The 17,930-nt window shown below is 41.0% G+C and overlaps 1 protein-coding gene across 1 annotated transcript in view; it reads right to left on the minus strand.

The window, feature by feature from the left end:
* Positions 1-17,930, minus strand: part of CDH11 (cadherin 11) — a 147,976-nt gene that overhangs the window by 13,794 nt on the left and 116,252 nt on the right. The window contains exons 8-11 of the mRNA XM_004744300.3: positions 11,916-12,169; positions 5,175-5,311; positions 4,543-4,676; positions 4,190-4,307 (exon numbers count right to left, since the gene is read on the minus strand). Of these exons, the coding sequence (XP_004744357.1) occupies positions 4,190-4,307; positions 4,543-4,676; positions 5,175-5,311; positions 11,916-12,169 (643 nt within the window). The remainder of the gene's footprint in view (positions 1-4,189; positions 4,308-4,542; positions 4,677-5,174; positions 5,312-11,915; positions 12,170-17,930) is intronic.

The raw sequence follows: 17,930 nt of genomic DNA on the forward strand, positions 1-17,930 counted from the left end.
AATACTAATTAGATATTTGGCAAAGGTGTGTGAAGACAATATACTTTCACAATGCTCAGTTGAGATCAGACACCTTTACAGTGGAAGTTAGGGAGATATTTAGAAGATGTTGACATAAGCATATTGATGCTTGTAAATGTGTATCATGTATTAGGTGGGAAAAAAGTGGACATGAATTTTATGATGGCCTTTTTTAGAGATCATATATACATATATGTCAAGAAAAAACCTGGACAGAAATAAAAACTAGCAGTGAATATTTCTGAATAGCATATTATGAAGTTATTTTATAATTGGTATTAACATTGCTGCTTCTTTGTATTTTCTAACTTTTCCACAAAGAATATGCATTAAGTATGTAGTAGAAGAAAAATCATAAAATTCTTTGCAAATATATGTTACTACAATTATTATGGCTGTGATTAAAATTCAACCCGAAGTACAATATGTCCCCTGTTCACTTTCTCTTAGAACCTTAGATTGGTACATTGAATTTCAGGTTTTTCCTCTTCTGAAGATAGTTATTATTTGACTACAGGGTAAACAAAGTTTTTTTTTTAAGCATTAATTAGAAAAGACATGAACTTTATATTCATTGTATAGTGTATACAGCCGATGGCACCTTCCAAGAAACCAAGTTTGTTTGTTATTTCACTGATGGGCAGTGTGACCTTGGGCAAGTCTCTGAAGGTCCTAATGTCTCATACTCCTTCTTTATCCAGAAAATGGGGATAAAAATACTCACGCTGAGCCTTGTGAGGCTATTTGAGGAATGAAGTAAAACAATGGTCATGACAAAGCTTTTATAAACTAATGAAGAGCCAGATAGATGGGGAGAGTTATTCTTAGTATTTTTTTTTCTTTGCCCTTTTCTTAACCATTGTACATTTCTTGTGTTTTGAGTGATGCCATAAGGCTATTTTCAAAGTAAATGCACCTCAAAACTGGGGCAGGTCAGCTCTGGTGCCCAAATAGTGCCCAAACAGCACCATTCTTGATATTAACAGCCCAAGATGGACTTAAATGTTGAAGAGTCATCTAGTGTTCTACTCACCGGCTGCCTCCTGAGTCATCTGCTAAACTGGGCTCCAGAATAGAGTAAAGGAAAATGAAATAGAAAGCTCGGGTGTATTAAGATGGCTTCCCTCCTCATATTTCTAAAGATCTGTAATGCTTATGCCGAGTTTAGGCAAACACAATCCTGATTATTTACATGGCATAATGGAAGTAAACACTCAAGGAGAAAGAAACCTGATGCTTTTACTCAGCATGATATAAACCATTATCTCATGTTTTCTATGGAAAACAGTCTCAGCCGAGAAATTTGGTAACTCAGTAGGCTATTAATAGGATGTGGAATGTGATTACTCCTTTTGGATTACTTCAATATGTAATTACTTCTAGGAGCTAGCAGAAAGAGACTCTATTAAATGATAATTATAGGACTGTATTTGCTTTAAGGTTTTGTAATAGCTCTAAACATGGGAGTTTTCATTAACTGTTTGCCATAGTTAATAAAGTCATTTTTCTTAAAAAGTAGCAATTCCCTGCAAAAGTGGTGGCACTGCACAGGATTAGACTCTTACAAGGAAAGGCAGGGGAGACGGAGTGGGTACTGGACTGGCTCATCCATGGTAATAGAATCTCTTTGAAAATACCAATGGCATTCCCGAAGTGTGACAAAGTAACATACTTATAACTCCCTAGAGAACAATATGTCTTCGTATAATGTTCTCAGAGGGTTAGCAGCAGCTAAATATTATGGCACACATGAAAACAAAGAAGACACGGCATGTGATGGAGGCCAAGCTGGCACAGTGAGAGAAACCCAGAAACACCTGCTGCGTCCGGTGTTTCTGACCTGCTGACCGCAAATATCCGAGCCGACAGACCATAAAAGAGGGGGTGGCATAAGACGCACGTGAGAACAGCAGTGTTTTCCAGACAAATGAGTCCATCACCCCGTTGTTGATAAAACTAAATGTATGCTGAGCTACTGTATAAGAAGTGTCTTCTTCATCATCAAACTGACAAAGCCTAGGCTTATGTCAGTGTAGTAATCTATCAACCTAGCATGGGATCCCAAAAGAGTTTGGGGACTAAGAAAACTCAGAGAATGAAGGCAGGGATTCCCACACATTGAAGTGTACGCATATCGTAGAAAATATTATGAAAACATCATGTATGGTACCTTCTTCAGTTCAGCTCCAGAAACGCTTATTACATAGCCACTACATGTCAGGGTCTCCCTATTTTGGAGAAACGTAGCTTTATGAAAGGAAATTCCTATATCATACACTTGTAGCCCGAGAGGAACGTGAGCTTGTAGTTGAGAACTATTCATCTATCTCAGTGCTGGGTAGAGTTATCTCTTAAAGGTGCTTAAGGCACTCACAGGTGCCCATCAACCGAAGCCAACAAGTAAAAGAAAAGCCCTAGACAAAATAGAAAATTAAAGCACTCCAAGCACTTTACTTTTTACTTTTCTATTTCAAAATGGTAGGAATCATTTACAAAGTGAAGGACAGTTGTTTTATAGGGTTCCGTGAAAACACAGGTCTCTTGTATAATTACCTTCCCACCCAGGCTCTCAAGAGCAGGACCGCGGCAAAGAGCAAGGCATCAGGAGAGAAAAGTCTGTCATGGCACCTAGGACAGTTTATCCCACAGTCTTGTTGGCTGTGTGCTTCATTTATTTATTTATTTATTTATTTTAAGATTTTCTTTATTTGGGAAAGGGAGAGCACAAGCATTGGAACGGAAGAGGGAGACAGAGAGAAAGAGGGAGAAGCAGACTCCCCACTGAGCAGGGAGCCTGATGCAGGGCTCCATCGCAGGACCCTGGGATCACGACCAGAGCTGAACGTAGATGCTTAACTGACTGAGCCACCCAGGTGGCCCTTGATATGTGCTTGATTTTAAAAAGCCATAAGTAAATGCTCAAATGAGGTCCAGAAGTAATAATAACATATGTTAGATCCTCCTCCTCAACTCCAAGCAGCATGGGGAAATCCTTTACTTTAATAATCCACTCAGGAGAGCCAATGGTTTGGGCTGTAACCTCTAGGTCTAACAAGTGGGTGGCTGATTGACTGTGCACGTTACTTGATGGTTCTGGGTTTCCTTTTCCTCATCTTCTCGTGGGAAGGATAATAAACCCTAACCTACGGTGTGTTGAGAGAATGCGATGAGAGAGTGTCGGAAGTGTCTGGGTATGGTGTCTGGAGCACAGCTGCTGGGATTTATGATAGTGATAACAGTGATGGGAAAAGTGATGATACTTAGGAGGTTAACTTAAGCTCCTCTAAGCCCGCTCTCAGTCACTGGGAAAGCAATCAATCCATAACCTAGTGCACAGCGAGTGTGTGGCTAATGAAAGCCTACTCAGGAGGACCACCTTTTACTCCTATGTCAAATGATGACATCTGTCTTCCCATTTCCATAGACCTGCATTGTCACTGGCTTAGAGGAACAGCTGCAGACCAAAATAGCCTGGCTCCAAGTCGAGAAACCTATTTTTTTATCCTGGCTCACTACCAACTTTGTCAAGGGACTCAATCAGTTTGGTCCTATACCACAAGAACAACTACTTCAAATAATTTGTGAGTCTAGAACCTCGCCGATGAAATGAGAAGCAGGAATGATATTAAACTTTGCCATGTTTACAGTTGCCAAATGATGCTCTGTTCATGACCTTCAGGTGATCTAATTCTGCAACCACCTTTAGGTTTCAAGCTCTGTACCCAACCACACTGCATTAAAACCATGCTTGGAAAGGACGGCCAGCTCAAAGATTACATCGCCTTACAAAGCTGAACTAATCTCTTTTAATGCTTTACTTGATATCAATATTCATAGAGCCATGCTTCCCCCAATGGTTTATCAACCTCTTAAAAAAAAGATAAATGAAGTTGTTTGCATATTGACCCTGTAAGCTTCCCCAGTTGGTTTTCCCACTGCTTCATGAATATCAAAAGCCAATAGAAAGAGTAAAATAAAATTACTCACTTATTCATATGCACCAAATGAGCCCACACGTCTCAAAAATAAAGGTGGCATTATTACTTCTTGTTTGTTCTTCAACAGAGAGGCATTATTAAGATTAGGGGGAACACTTGTGCTCTGCAATATAAAAGCCATTCATTCTCTGTTTCTACTTCTCCAAATGCATAGGAACCTTGGTACGAACCTCTGTTGTCTCTGACAGTGAAATTTGGATTGTGAATGATTTCAGGGGGTAGACTGAAGATAAATCTTGGTCCGTTGGCTGTGTCATCCTTGTCATCTGCACTAATTGTAACAATTGGCTGAAAGAGAAAGGTGGCCCATAAATAAATCATGCTGACATTGCCACATCATTTATTCAAAAATTCCTGGCTGGCGAGAAACCTGGGTTTAACAAGAGAACATAGCTACAGAGCTGAAGTAGGGCTCTGAAGCCCTCTGGGGCAGTGGGAGGCATCTCCAGGAGAAGCTCTCAAGAATAACCCATTTCCAAGTACCTCGTTTATAGCCAAGGGAGAGGAAAGAAAGCATTATTACCTGATTAGAAAGTGGCTTGGTCTGATCGCTCTCACAGATGAAGCCTTCATAAGGGGCGGCAAACTTGGGAGCATTATCATTTACGTCAAGGACCCTAATGGCCACGGGGACTTTGGCTTCCTGATGCCTGTTGTCTGAAAGAAGAGAATTCAGACGTAAATACAAGCCTTCCATGACATTCCAGTGTGTGAGCCAGCTTGAGAACGGCTGGTCTATAGGTAAATAAGCATCTGCAAATCTTGTCTAAGTGTTCTACTGCTCTGGGTTTAAACAATCCTGAGTGACAGCATAAAGTGGGGAATCCTTTGGTGATGGCTATGAGCTCCAGGCTACTGAGGGCTATCAACTCACATGCCAAGACTATACCCAGTTCTACCAAAGAAGAAGAAGAAGAAGAAGAAGTAGTGGTGGAGGAGAAGAAGAAGAAGAAGAAGAAGAAAAGAAAATATCTCAACGTGTTTATATGCCGTCTTTGATAGATAACCAAGAATACATTTTAAAGTTTGAAAAAATATGCTTAAGACTGAAAAATATATTCGATCTCAGCTGTCTGTCATTTTCCAGAATATATAGAGAGTCTGATGGAATAAAATTTGGTAAAGTAGAATCAAAACCCGTTGGAGAATACTTACGGATTTCTGCTGCAAAAACGGATATGTTGAGCCAGGCGGTTTCCTCTCTGTCCAAAGGTTTTGTGGTTTTAATAAAACCGTCCTCTGGATTGATAGTGAAAAACCTGTCGAGGTCAGTATGACGATCGATGGAATACCTAAGCAGAATGTAAATGAGGCAATTAGACAGAGACATTCTGAGCAGCTTAATATTTGAATATTTTCTCCATGCTATATTTAAAACAACTTTTTCAATGAAATGCTTGAGCTAGGTTTCCTTTTTAATCAAATTTACTTTTTTAACTTCATACATGAATCTTTTATAGAAATCATTTTGCCACATTGGAATTCTTTATTCAGTACAATGAATGAAAGAGCTGTTTAGCATATATTTGATTGAGAAGTGTAATGACATGTTGCATATTTCTTCATATTTACTACAATCACCCACCATCTGAATATTTATGAAACTGCATTTGGGAAGTGGGACTGCCTTGCTCCCAAACTACGGTGAAAGTCACAAATGTATCAGACCTTTATTAGATTTTTACAATATTAAATATTAAACAGTTTTAAGTTTATCTAAATTTATCATCAAGGATCATTTATGATCCTAAAAAATCAGTTTTCTCTTTATTTAAAGAAAAATGCTAACTCTGTTTTGATGAATGAATTTATTTAGTTTAATTTATTTGGTTTTAGGGGTTCCCAGGGAGCATCGTTCTGAGTTCCATGGTGAACATGAAAAGTGGGCTTGGTCAATCATTTGTAGAACGTTCTCCCCACACTTTCGTAATGGGCTGTGCCTAATAGCATAGCTGGAAAGTTTTAGCTACTCCTGTCCTCTAGAAAATTTGCATTTTTCTAATAAAAGACAAAATATTTTCCAGAATATTACTGGACTATATTTATGGCAAAGGGAGGAGGGAATGGAACAAGAAGAATGGTCTACATTGAGGTGTGGTAAGTTAACATATCTTGCCCAGGACACCTGGAATTTTAAGAACTGGAGTCCTGGCTTTAATAAGTCTGTTGAATTCCAAAGTCCCTTTCCTTTTCACTCTGCCATAACTGTCTCCAAAATGAAGAGCAAAGGTGGTTAAGTTAACTCTGGGAGTTATACTGGGCTTCCTAAGTTTACTGGGTGTTTTCCTGCTCTTGGAGGGCTTCGCTGTGCTTTCCTAAAGTTTACAGAATACATATGTCTGAAGGCCTTCATCAAGGGTCATAAAAGCCAAGATATATTATAGGTGTGGCAAAGACCATGGACGTCAGACATTTTAATCCCTTCAATTTACAAATGATGGGATTTGTAAATGGCCAATTATCTATAGTTTCTGGGGGAGCCAGTGCTAGAATCAGGATCTTCCGATTCTAGATCATGGTGTTTCCACAGAAGTCTCCCACATGGAGCTGCACTTCACAGTATCAAAGACAGGAGCTCATCTATGATGTCATTAGACACTGAAGCTCCCTACGGGAATGGAATGAGGAATCTCCCGCCCCAGTCAGGAAACTGAAGATAAATCATTTACCCCTCATAAATGTCAGAGAGGCTCAGTAACATAGCTTTCAGCAGATACCCCTCTGTGAAAAGGAGGCAAAAATAACAGAATTTCTTTTCCACCTGCTACCAGGGAGTTTACTATCTAGTTGGCATGACAAGACACACTCACAGGGAGAAGGATAATTAACAATGCAAAGTGCTGTTTCCTGGAAGCAAAGGGCATGAGTTTTGGTTTTGTAAAGTCCTAGATAAAAGTTCATGCTCCAGTACATCTAAGCTGGGTGATGATCTAAGTGGAAAAGCCACTTAAGTTCTTTGAAACTCAACTGACTTATCTCTTTAACAGGAACATTAACAGGACCTAGAGTTTAAGCTTATCTGTAAGAATTAGAGAATTACATGAAATGATGATACAGGATAAGATACATAACCTAGCACCTCGCAGACTGTAGATAGCACAACGAATCATGGCTGCTCTTCTTTTTCTTGGTGCTGCTGTCCCTTGCTGTGGACAGATCATGGAAGTTCTCAAATGTCAATCTACAGAGTATGACCTTCATCCTACCTACAGCCAGTGAAAACTCACAGAAGGCTTTTGATCAGAGGAACAAATAAATGGAATCTGCCATGGGGATGATTCATAAGGAGTGGGCAAGAGAGAGAGTAGAGGACAGGCAGAGACGTGGTGAGGCTCTCAGTGAGGTGAGGTCCAGGAGCTGGTGGTGTAGGAGTGAGAGCGGGGACAGATGACTGTGTGATGAACAGAGCACCGGCAGGAGGCTGGGAGAATCCTAGAGAGTTCCCTACCTGAGTGTCAGAGAAGACGACATTGAGAAACACAAACACAAAGGCAGCTTAGCAAGGAGAGGACAGAATTCCACTAGGGATATGCTTCCACGCTAAGAGACTAACAAGTCAGCTCTACCTCAGGTTTCACAGAATCAATGTGGAGTCAGGTTTACTTTTTTTTTTTTTTTAATATTTTTAAGGGTGTCACAATAAATATGAGCTCAAAAATAATTTTTTAAAAAATGAGTGAGCCAGTGAAGGAGAAAAGCAAGCGTGTGAAAATTCACAGCAGACAGCAGACTAGATACAGAGTAGAAATACGTAGAAAGATCAGCCCTGAGGCGGAGAATCTGGAGTGTTAATTCAATTCAGTCATGCATGGGTAGGGATGCTGTACAGGAGGGGACAGACAGAGAGAAAGGTCCAAGTCAAAAGGATGCATCTCAGGGAGCCCCCACTGCCTGGTCAAGGATCAAAGACTGGTGAAAACCCCAGGGTGCTGCTGTCTCAGGCATGAACAGATTACTGCCAAGGTAGCTAAGAAGAGAGGATATCTCCCAAAGCCAACAGTGAGCAAAAGTGTATCTCATGCTTTGGAGTCTGAGAAGAAAGATCTGCAAAATTTCTATGTAGCTAAGAGTCTGGTTGACACTACCGTGTCCTAACCACATGTCCAAGGACACAGGTTCTTGTCCCAGTAAAGATAAACGGGAAATTTAGGTAGAGGGGACAGCAGGACAGGAGGCAAACCTCATAAAAGATTTGAATGTTCTATCATTTGTTTGGGGAACAAGGACTGAGTGGTTAAAGGGGGGCTCAAGGGCGGTACTGAGCATCTTTGGATAATTATAGACACGGAAATTGCCTACATGCACAGAACAGCTACCACTGAAAACATGACCCAAATAACCAATCGCAGATGTGGATTCCGGAGGCATGAGGCACAGAGGAAATGAGCAGTTGTTTCAAGTGTTTTTACGTCATCACTCTCCCAAAGCATTGCTAATGTACCTAGATATTCTAAGTTAACTAATTTAAAATCTATAGCCTGGACAGTTTTGAGTAGTTTAAAGGTGTTGTTACACCGACCCTCAGTCATTATACAATGTTTCCTCCTGCATAGCGATAGCACTGTACTCAAACCTTCTTGGGAGATTTTTCATTGGTGACTGTTGGGCTAGAGTAAGAGGCTCAAACTGGACTGAAGGCGGATCTGGACTGAAGTCCAGTCTTCAATACTCAACGGGCTGTGCGACTTTGACAGATGCATTTCACCCCTTTGAGACTCAGTATTTCCATCTAGTGCATCCAAAGCAGTCATAGTATCAAAGGATGTCTGAGGATTGATTTCAATAACTTAATGCGACCCATTGTCTTGGGCTGAGAAGATACCCATTAAGGGCAATTCTCCTCCTTTCTCCCAAAAGAGAACATTCAAGAATTTAAAGGCAATTAACAACATTTCCCTTCCGGTCCTCCTCCAGGCCGTTCTGCAGTTTCTTCAGTTTCTTCAGTGTCAACAGAAAAACTCCATTGTTCACAACAATTTTTTTTTTTTTAATGACAGATTTGTTTACTTTTTTTCCTCCAGCTTTACTGAGGTATGTTTGACAAATAATAAAAGGTCTATATATAATGTATGCTATATTGTGTTTTGATAGAAGTATACTTTGTGTAATGATTACCATGGGCAAGCTAATTAATATATTTATCACTTCTCATGTTACCATTTTCTGTGTGTGTGTTGAGAACACTTAAGATGGACTCTGTTTGCAAACTGCAAGCATACATTTTTAAATATGATTAACAGGCTATATATTAGATGTCTGGAACTTACTCATTTTATAACTGGAATTTGTACCCCATGATCCGTATCTACTCATCTCCATACCCCTTAGGGGCAGCCACCCTGGAAAGCACCATTCTGTCCTCTGTTTCTCAAAGTTTCACATTTTTTTAGATTCCACATATAAGTAGTATCATGCTGTGTATGTCTTTCAGGGTCTGACTTATTTTTTTTTTTTAGCAGAATATCTGCCAAATTCATCTAAATTATCACAAATGATAGGATCCCCTTGTCTTTTTAAGCCTAATTTATAATCCATCTATACATGTATATACACACATATATATATACACTTAAATATGTATGCAGATACATATATGTGTATATATAAATTTATATTAAGCACATATATATTTATAATTTATATATACATGTACACACACCCATATACATCACATTTTCTTTATCCATTCATCCATTGATGGATACTGAAGCTGTTTCCATGTCTTGGATATTGGCAATAATGCAGCAATGAACATGGGAGTGCAGATACCTCTTCAAGATAGAGCCATTATGAAAAACTGAATAGAGATTCCTCAAAATGCAGATGGCAGCTGGATTTTTCCTGTGGGCTCTAGCTTATCAACCCTGGAACCAGACAGTCCCTGATGCTCTTTGAGTGTGCTAAGGACAATGCATGACCTAAAGAGTCACTATGATTTTATGTGCTGAGCTCTGTGAGGTGGAACCTGCATCTGAGCCATCAGTAGGGTGCCCTGGAAGGGTGACACCCAAGTGGAGACGGGAGACATGGGTACCATGTGGCAGGTCTGAAGGAAACGGGAGCAGAGCTCCCTGGGTGAGGAAGAACATGCGAAAGTCAGGAATCAGGAGAGAGTAGGTTGTGCTTCAAAGAATAGGAAGTGGTCCAGTTTAGCTGCCACTCAGAGTCTGATGCCAAAGTAGACCGAAAAGGGCAGAGATGAGCAGGCCCCAGCAGGAATCCGGGTGGAGAGGCTCCAAGAAGAGCCTGACACTAAATAAGAGGGGTTGGGGTAATTCTGGAGGGAGCTGCCAGGGGGAACACTTTGATCACTGATAACTGAAGTCCAAAGCTATGATGTTCGGGCGTGTGCATGAAAATGCTGTCTGGCCGTAGGACAACAGACAGGTGGGTGAGAAACTGGAGGCAGGCAGACCAGGAGGAGGCAGAGGAAGAAGTCCAGGGAGATAAGAATGAGGGTGGGGCGCCTGGGTGGCTCAGTTGGTTAAGCATCTGACTCTTGATTTTGGCTCAGGTCACAGTCTCGGGGCTGTAGGATCAAGCCCTGCATCGGGCTCCCCACTCAGTGCAGAGTCTGCTTGTCCATCTCTGTTGGCCCTTCCTCCCGTCTCTCTGGCGCTCTCTCTCTCTCTCTCTCTCTCCCTCATAAATAACTAAATCTTAAAATTAAAAAAAAAAAAGTGAGAAAGAAAGAAAGAAAAAGAAAACAGTGAAAGGGCTATTCACACATAAAAACCTGCCGGAATCCAAGCCAGGGACAGGTTCCAGGCAGCTGTGCACTCCTGTCCCCTCGGCGTCTCTGATGTGTGACCCGCCTTCTCTGGCTATCTTCCTACCTTCTCATCTCTGTCCTCTTCCTCATTAGCCTCCTCAGTCATTAACACACACTGGGCTGGGGGCAGGGCGGCGGGGGAGGGGGTGGGAGGAGGCAGGGTTCTGAATCACTTTTCTAAGTAGCTTTTTTAAGTTACAAAGATAGATTCTTAATGATAAATGCAGCCTAAATTTGTGTGGCCTGTTGTTATCTCTTCAAAGGTCTCAGTAGCCTTTAGATAGACAGAGCTTGCTCTCCTAGCTCCCTATTCACGGGCTGTGTCACTGGCCAAGTCACTTTGCACCATGGAGACCCCATATCCCCCATAGCAACAATATAGCAACAATATAGCAGGGCTCCCGGAGCTCGCCTTCGTGTAGGGTGAGTGGGCCGCGGCCTCGTGGCGCTCGCACGCTCCCTGCTCCAGCGGGACACCCACAGCCTTTGTGTGCACCCATCCCAGGCCTGGCAGCAGCGTCCCAGGCCTGGCAGCAGCGTCCCATGCCCCAACACCTCGGCCCCCACATCACCTGGCAAGGTCCCTGCTATTTCTGCCTCTAGTTTTGTACCCCCATGCACCTCCCGCAGGGCTGGGCACATAGCAGGTGCTCAATAAAGACTTGTGCAATGAAAAAAAAAGAAGAAAAAAACAATATAGCAACAATAATTCCTATGAAATAAAGTTGACAGGATACATTAGATCCCACTACTAACACACATAATAGAGTAACTGGAGCATAGAAGAATGTTCAATAAATTATAATTACAATAATTACTTCATAATCCTTATTCCTACTACAACACAGCTCCCTGAGATAGGCCCCACTGAGAGCCGCCTCACCTAGTACACATTGGCAAACCTGCTGAGAGAGAAATGAGGTAGTTTGAACAAGCCCAACCAAAAGTCAGTGGCAGAGATGGAGTCAAAGTCCCGTCTTCTACATCTTAATCTTGTTTACACTGCCTTGAACCAGATCATCTTGGACCCTTTTTGAAACTGAAGGATGTGTTTCCCTCAGGGCTTTCCTAAAACCTCTTGCCTTGAAAATTCTTCATCCAGGCTTTTAAATAAATATCCGTACCTTATCGGGCTGTTGGCAGCATCGGGGTCTTTGGCATGCACTCTCCCAACCACCGTGCCAGCGGCTGCATTTTCTTGGACTTCATGGATGTAACTTGGGGCCAAGAACATGGGGGGCTCGTCAGCATCTTCCACTGCAATCTTCACCGTCACCGTGTCCTTGAAAGGCCCGTTGCTGATGAACTTTGGGTCGATGTGCACATTGGCTGCCTCTACCTTCAAGCTGTACGCTCTTTTGGTTTCAAAATCTACAGGCTGGCAAGAAAGAAGAAGAGAAGACTGACAACCGGTTCCTTGAAAAAGAAAAATCACAGAGGAGAGAGACCGGATTGTTTTACAGGGCAGAGTGAATAGCTCCTCAAAGGGAGAAAATCAGTGTCTATTCAATATCCAATTACCTGAGCCATTTGGTCAGAAAATCAGACAAATCAATTGCTGAAAACTGGACTGCGCTCTATGGGTAATTCCAGGAGCACAACAGACACAGAAAGACCACATCATCGAAAATGAACTTCGTTCTAAAACAACAACACGAAGGCTGTCCAAATCACTCACTAAAATCATCTAAGGAGAGGAATTAAAACACTACAAAAGTAAATGATGTAGTCCATTCTGTAAAGTGCTAGGAATCTTGGTAATAAAAATAACCCACTGAATTTCAGCACAAGTATGTCTTGTTAGGTGACTGTTCTCTTACACACACAGACACACACACACACACACACACACAGCTGGCTTAATCGTACTGAGAGACTAATTTTTAATTTTCCAACCATGTAGCATTTTTCAAAGTCTGGGACCCTGACTAACAGGGGCCCTTAAGAGGACTTCAGGTAGTTTATGGGTAACTTTGGTGGATGGATTTGTTGAATGACATTAACTAACTTATTAAATCACATATCAACACTAGTATTCCTTTTCTAATTTGTCCATTCCAAACAGCTCAAGGATACATCAGTATACCTCAGTATAGTGCTACTTTTTAACATATATGTTATGCTTCCTAATCCCCTTTTGAGAGACTGTGATACAACTGTCTAGATAGAATGTAATGACATCATTTTGTTTGATTGCATTCATTTCTAGGTTACCTTCCATTTATGGCAAGTGACCTAAGACAGTGAGAATAATGTTTTCCTGTTAAAAGAATGCATATACGTTTAAAAGAAACCCACTTCAAGAAAAAAAAAATCAACAGTATAGATTTCACACAGATTCAAGAAAAATTGAGAAGTCATATTTGAATGACTGTTGTTATTGAGAAATTGATGGTAAACACTCTGTGTTTCTGGATGAGAGGAGGCATAGTGAGTCAATCAGCCAAAGGTGAAAAGTACAACTCTGGCAGGGAAACAAGCTTGGATGCCTAGGAAACAGAACTTTCTAATTAGCACTTAGGAGGATGCTGAACTACCAAATGTTTGGAAAGAGTTGGGTCTTTTAAGGTTAGCATCTGCCTGCCATGCTGTTGTCAACTGCCTGGCACACACTTCCTGTGAATGGGCTTCTAATCATGGGGTTTAGTCCTGACCTAATTCTACAAAGCTCAAAACTAAGGATGATTCCAATTTCAGGAAGGAGAAACATATTAAAACATATTAAACATATTAAACATATTAAATATTAATATTAAACATATTAAAACACTACAAAAGTAAATGATGTAGTCCATTCTGTAAAGTGCTTACCATAAATGGAAGGTAACCTAGAAATGAATGCAATCAAACATTTTCTGTCATCTTCCCGCCCCAACACCCCAGACTCAGGGAACACTCTTCTTCTTGAAGGAAAATCGGACACGGCCAATCCACCCTTTTGGGACTCAGCAACTCCTTTCTCCTTCTCTGGGTTACTGAGCAGCAGAAAGGAATGTTATTTATGGGCTGCGGGTACGAGACTGCTGCAATATCTCAAACATCTCCAATTATTAGGCAACATAAACAACTGGTATATGACAGTTCTGTGAGCAGGTAAGGAGAGACTTTCTAATCTCAGGTAGCCCGGTGATGCTCTCAGAGCAGAACTTTTTGAACTGGATTTAGGCGTATGGCTAGGGGCCAGAGCCCAGAGCCATAGACAGTTTCCAATGGACAGCACGGTTGATGTTGAGGCTACGGCAGTCACGCTGCAGTCCAAATGATACTTTTCAGATTCCAAGCAAAACTCCTCAGATCCTTGCAAACGTTTGTTTGCAATGCCCTTTCCTAGTTTGGTGGGATTTGACTAAGTCTTCGAGTGGTCAGCCCAATCCTCACTGCCTTGTGGAGTCAATTTCCCTGAGCTGCCCTTTTGCAGTCCCTTATTCTCACCCCTACTAGGAAGGTGGTGAGGTGGCAGGGTAAGGGAGGGAGCATCCCAAAGGACTCTGCTGAGTCTGGTTGATCTTTGCTTCCCCGTTCCCCAGGATTGGCTGTACCAAGTGAGCATCTACACTGATTGTTTTGAGTGAATGAGGGACTGGGCTGTTGGATGAACCACCTTTCCGCATTGACCTACGATGTATACCTTGACTCTTTCCAAAAAACGATTTAAGGTAGTTTCCCCTCTGAACATTTATATCCATGTTATAAGTAGTTGAAATAAAGCTGAATGAGGCAACACACTACATAAACCATAAAAATCTTAGTAACCCCTAGTTTACTAATCCTACCTCTGAGAATTCTCCTTCAGGGATCAATTCAACAGAAAAGCAACACAAACAATATTCAAGAATGCATGGTGTCTGTCAGATATAATAAAGTGTTATATCTAATCAGGGGAAACATACACACAAAACACCAAATCCAACTGTGAGATTTTATTAAGGAAATAATGGTCTATCAATAGGATGGGATGTTATGTAGTCGTTAAAAATGATTATGTATATTATATAACAGCATGTAAAATGTTTATGATGTGACATTAAGTTAACAAATCAGATCACTCTATGATTGCAACTGTGTCAAATGTTATATGCCAGTGTGTATATACATGTGGGTAAAGAATACAAAAAAAAAATACTCAGACATAAAAATAGTTTTATTAAAATAGGGGATATTTAAAATGTCTTCTAATGCTGCTCTCATACTGCTTTACAAGGAGTTTATTTGATAGTAAGGAAACAGCTCAGAAACCACACCAGGATCTCTGTTCCATAAATAGCAACCTGCTTGATCAAGGGCGTTGCAATGAACACATTGGATTTTCCTCCCCAAGTCCACCAAGCCACCAACATGTTTCATTTTTATTTCGCACTGGTTCTTCAGCTAACCACATAGACACGGTCTGGATATCCTGAGGGCAGGTTTTCTCTTATGCACCATTACACCCCTGACACTTACTGTGTCTGACACAGTCAATACTCAAGAAATATGTATTGCTTCCTAAGCTATTTGATACATGAATGACTCTACCTCCTAAATATCTCTTAAATTCTTCACCCTAACCTGTTCTGCCTTCTTCATTTCTTTGTAATTTCTCTCTTGGATCCCAACAACAGTGTTTCAATCCGTCCCACAGTATCCAGCCCAAACTCTCAAGACTGAACTTATTCAAGTTTCTTAAATGCGTCCTGTTTTTTAACAGTACTAAACCCTCAGGAATTCTCTTTTTTTATTGGGCGGGAGGGCGTGGGGGGTGGTGTGGCTTCCTCTCCTTATCTATCTGGTAAACTCCTACTTCTCTAGGAGTAAATTCTTACTTGTATAAAAAGTCATTCATGACCCATATTCATAGATTTTATGACACTTTATTATGGTTGGTTTTCAACTGGGGAGCGATTTTGCTCTACCTCATGCCAGGGATATGAGGCAATGTCTAGAGCTATTTTTAAATCATCACAACAGGTGGGGTGCACTAGTCTGTGTGCTTACATCTAGCAAGGAGAGGCCTGGGATGCTGCTTACTCTCCTACAATGTCCAGAACAGCCCTGGACAACAAAGAAGCGTTGGTCCTGAAATGTTAATACACCCAGCCAGGCTGAGAAAACCTACTCTATTTCAACTATCTTTTCACTTAACTGTCCTGTTAAATTGTGAACTCCCTATAGCCAGGACTCCATCTCTTCACCTTTAGTTGTCCAGCCTCTCACAAGGGGCCTGCTTAAAAGAATAAGATCTCAATAACTCTTGGTAGAAAAATGAGTGAATGAATTAAGAAATGAGTAAAAATACCATATTAAAGAATATTTTAAGAGAAAAATACATCCATGATCTCTTTTTGTACTCTCTTATATTATTAAATCATATATAATGACTTCCATAGGCTCCATCATTTTATACAGTTACATTGACCCCTCAAAATTCTTTTCTTTCCTGGTGGACATTGGAACTTTGTGCTACAAGTTCCAGCAAATATTCTTTTACCAATGAAATAACAGAAATATTCTTTTACCAATAAATAACATAACATGTGCCCTAAACCTAGACTTCAGTGCTTTATAGAAAATTATTCCTTCACCTGGAATTAAACACCCTGAATTGGGGGGAAATGTGCAAATTAATCATATGCAGAGAGCTCATTTGTGATGTGTGAGTTCCATGGGGTGATTTAAATGTTTCAGGATCTTAGAGACACAGTACGTGTTTATACCATGAATACATTGAAAACAGGTGACAACCTTAGCATAACCAACCACCCAATTACTTGAACAGCAAAGGGTGGGAAGCAGGAATTGCTGATGTCAGTGCTCATATATCAGTGTCAAGCAGAAGGGATAGTAATATTAATTAACAAGGGAAGTTGACAGCTCTGTGCTAACACACAAGTCACTCAGCTACTTTTCTAGAGGAAAACCAGAGGGAGGGATTGCCCCAGCCCTCTGTGGTCGATGATTAGGCTGCCACGGCCACTAGTTCCTTGTCACTAATGTTGACTTTTCCAAGTATCCAAAGTTTACCTCAACTTCCATATTCTTTTACGAAAGAGTCACCTTCTGCCTTCTCTTTGTTTCGTGACCCATAGAATATTCCCCAAACCCAAAAGTGTTTGCAAGTATTGCGAAAAGTCAGCTTCCGAGAGCACATCTCTCTCCGATTCCCTAACTAAAAGATTCCTCCAGGAATTTCCCCGACCCTACTCCTGCCTGCTCTCCAGCTACTGGCCTCTTTATTGATTCTCTAAATTAATTTTTTATCAGTGTTACAGTCCAATCTTTCCCATCACACCAAGGAGCTTAATATTCATGCTACAAAACCAAGTTGAAAATGAATGCTTGATTAAAACCAAGGTAATCCCATCATCTAATTCAGATTTAATGCTCCATACACTTTGATGATAGAGAGGTGTTGATTTCTCAAGTGGTAAATCAGGGGGGAAAAACCATTTTAGAAAATATCGTAACTATTTCTTCACTTGAAACTGAATCTTATCTGGCTTCTTTATAATCCTTTTCTGGCCCAGCTGTTTCCAAAATGTCTCGAGTAGGACGTTGTTCCGGAATGCCCTAGGTCTGAATTTCATGTCCATGACCTGCTCTGTGTGACTATGATAAGATCAAATTATTTAATCCGTCTGAGTCCCAGGCTCCACATAATTAAATTGAGGTACTATTGCCCATGGGGACAATACTATCTACTTTATATGATTTTTCTTGAAGAAGAAATGTTTGTAAGATGCACAGACTTCATTTAGCCTATATTGAGTGCTGAGTACATTTTAGATTTTTAAAATAAAATGAGGACAAACAATAAACTCCTCTTTGCTGTGAGTCAATTCCAAGACACATTTTTAGGGACCATTCAGCTGACTGTGGGGGAAGGTCTATCGCTGCTGTTTCTCAGGCTCAGTTTTGAGAGAAAATCAAGCAGAGGATTGGCTCCAGTTTCTCAGAGGGCCCAGCAAGGCCGTGGCCCCTGGATGCTTCAGATGGGAAATGCCTCTGAGCCGCCAGTATGAACAGAGTTAGCTTGGCAGAGTCAAAGGAGGAACCCCTTATGTGCCCAGGGATGTTTGTCCAAAATCTAGATTTATCTAGCTATCTACCCTTCTGTGTGAAAATGGTGCCAACTCACAGAAAAACTCCCAGGCAGTTGGCAA

The sequence above is a fragment of the Mustela putorius genome, unplaced genomic scaffold (assembly GCF_011764305.1).
Source record: "Mustela putorius furo isolate JIRA1106 unplaced genomic scaffold, ASM1176430v1.1 tig00000174_pilon_pilon_pilon, whole genome shotgun sequence".
Taxonomy (NCBI): Eukaryota; Metazoa; Chordata; class Mammalia; order Carnivora; family Mustelidae; genus Mustela; species Mustela putorius.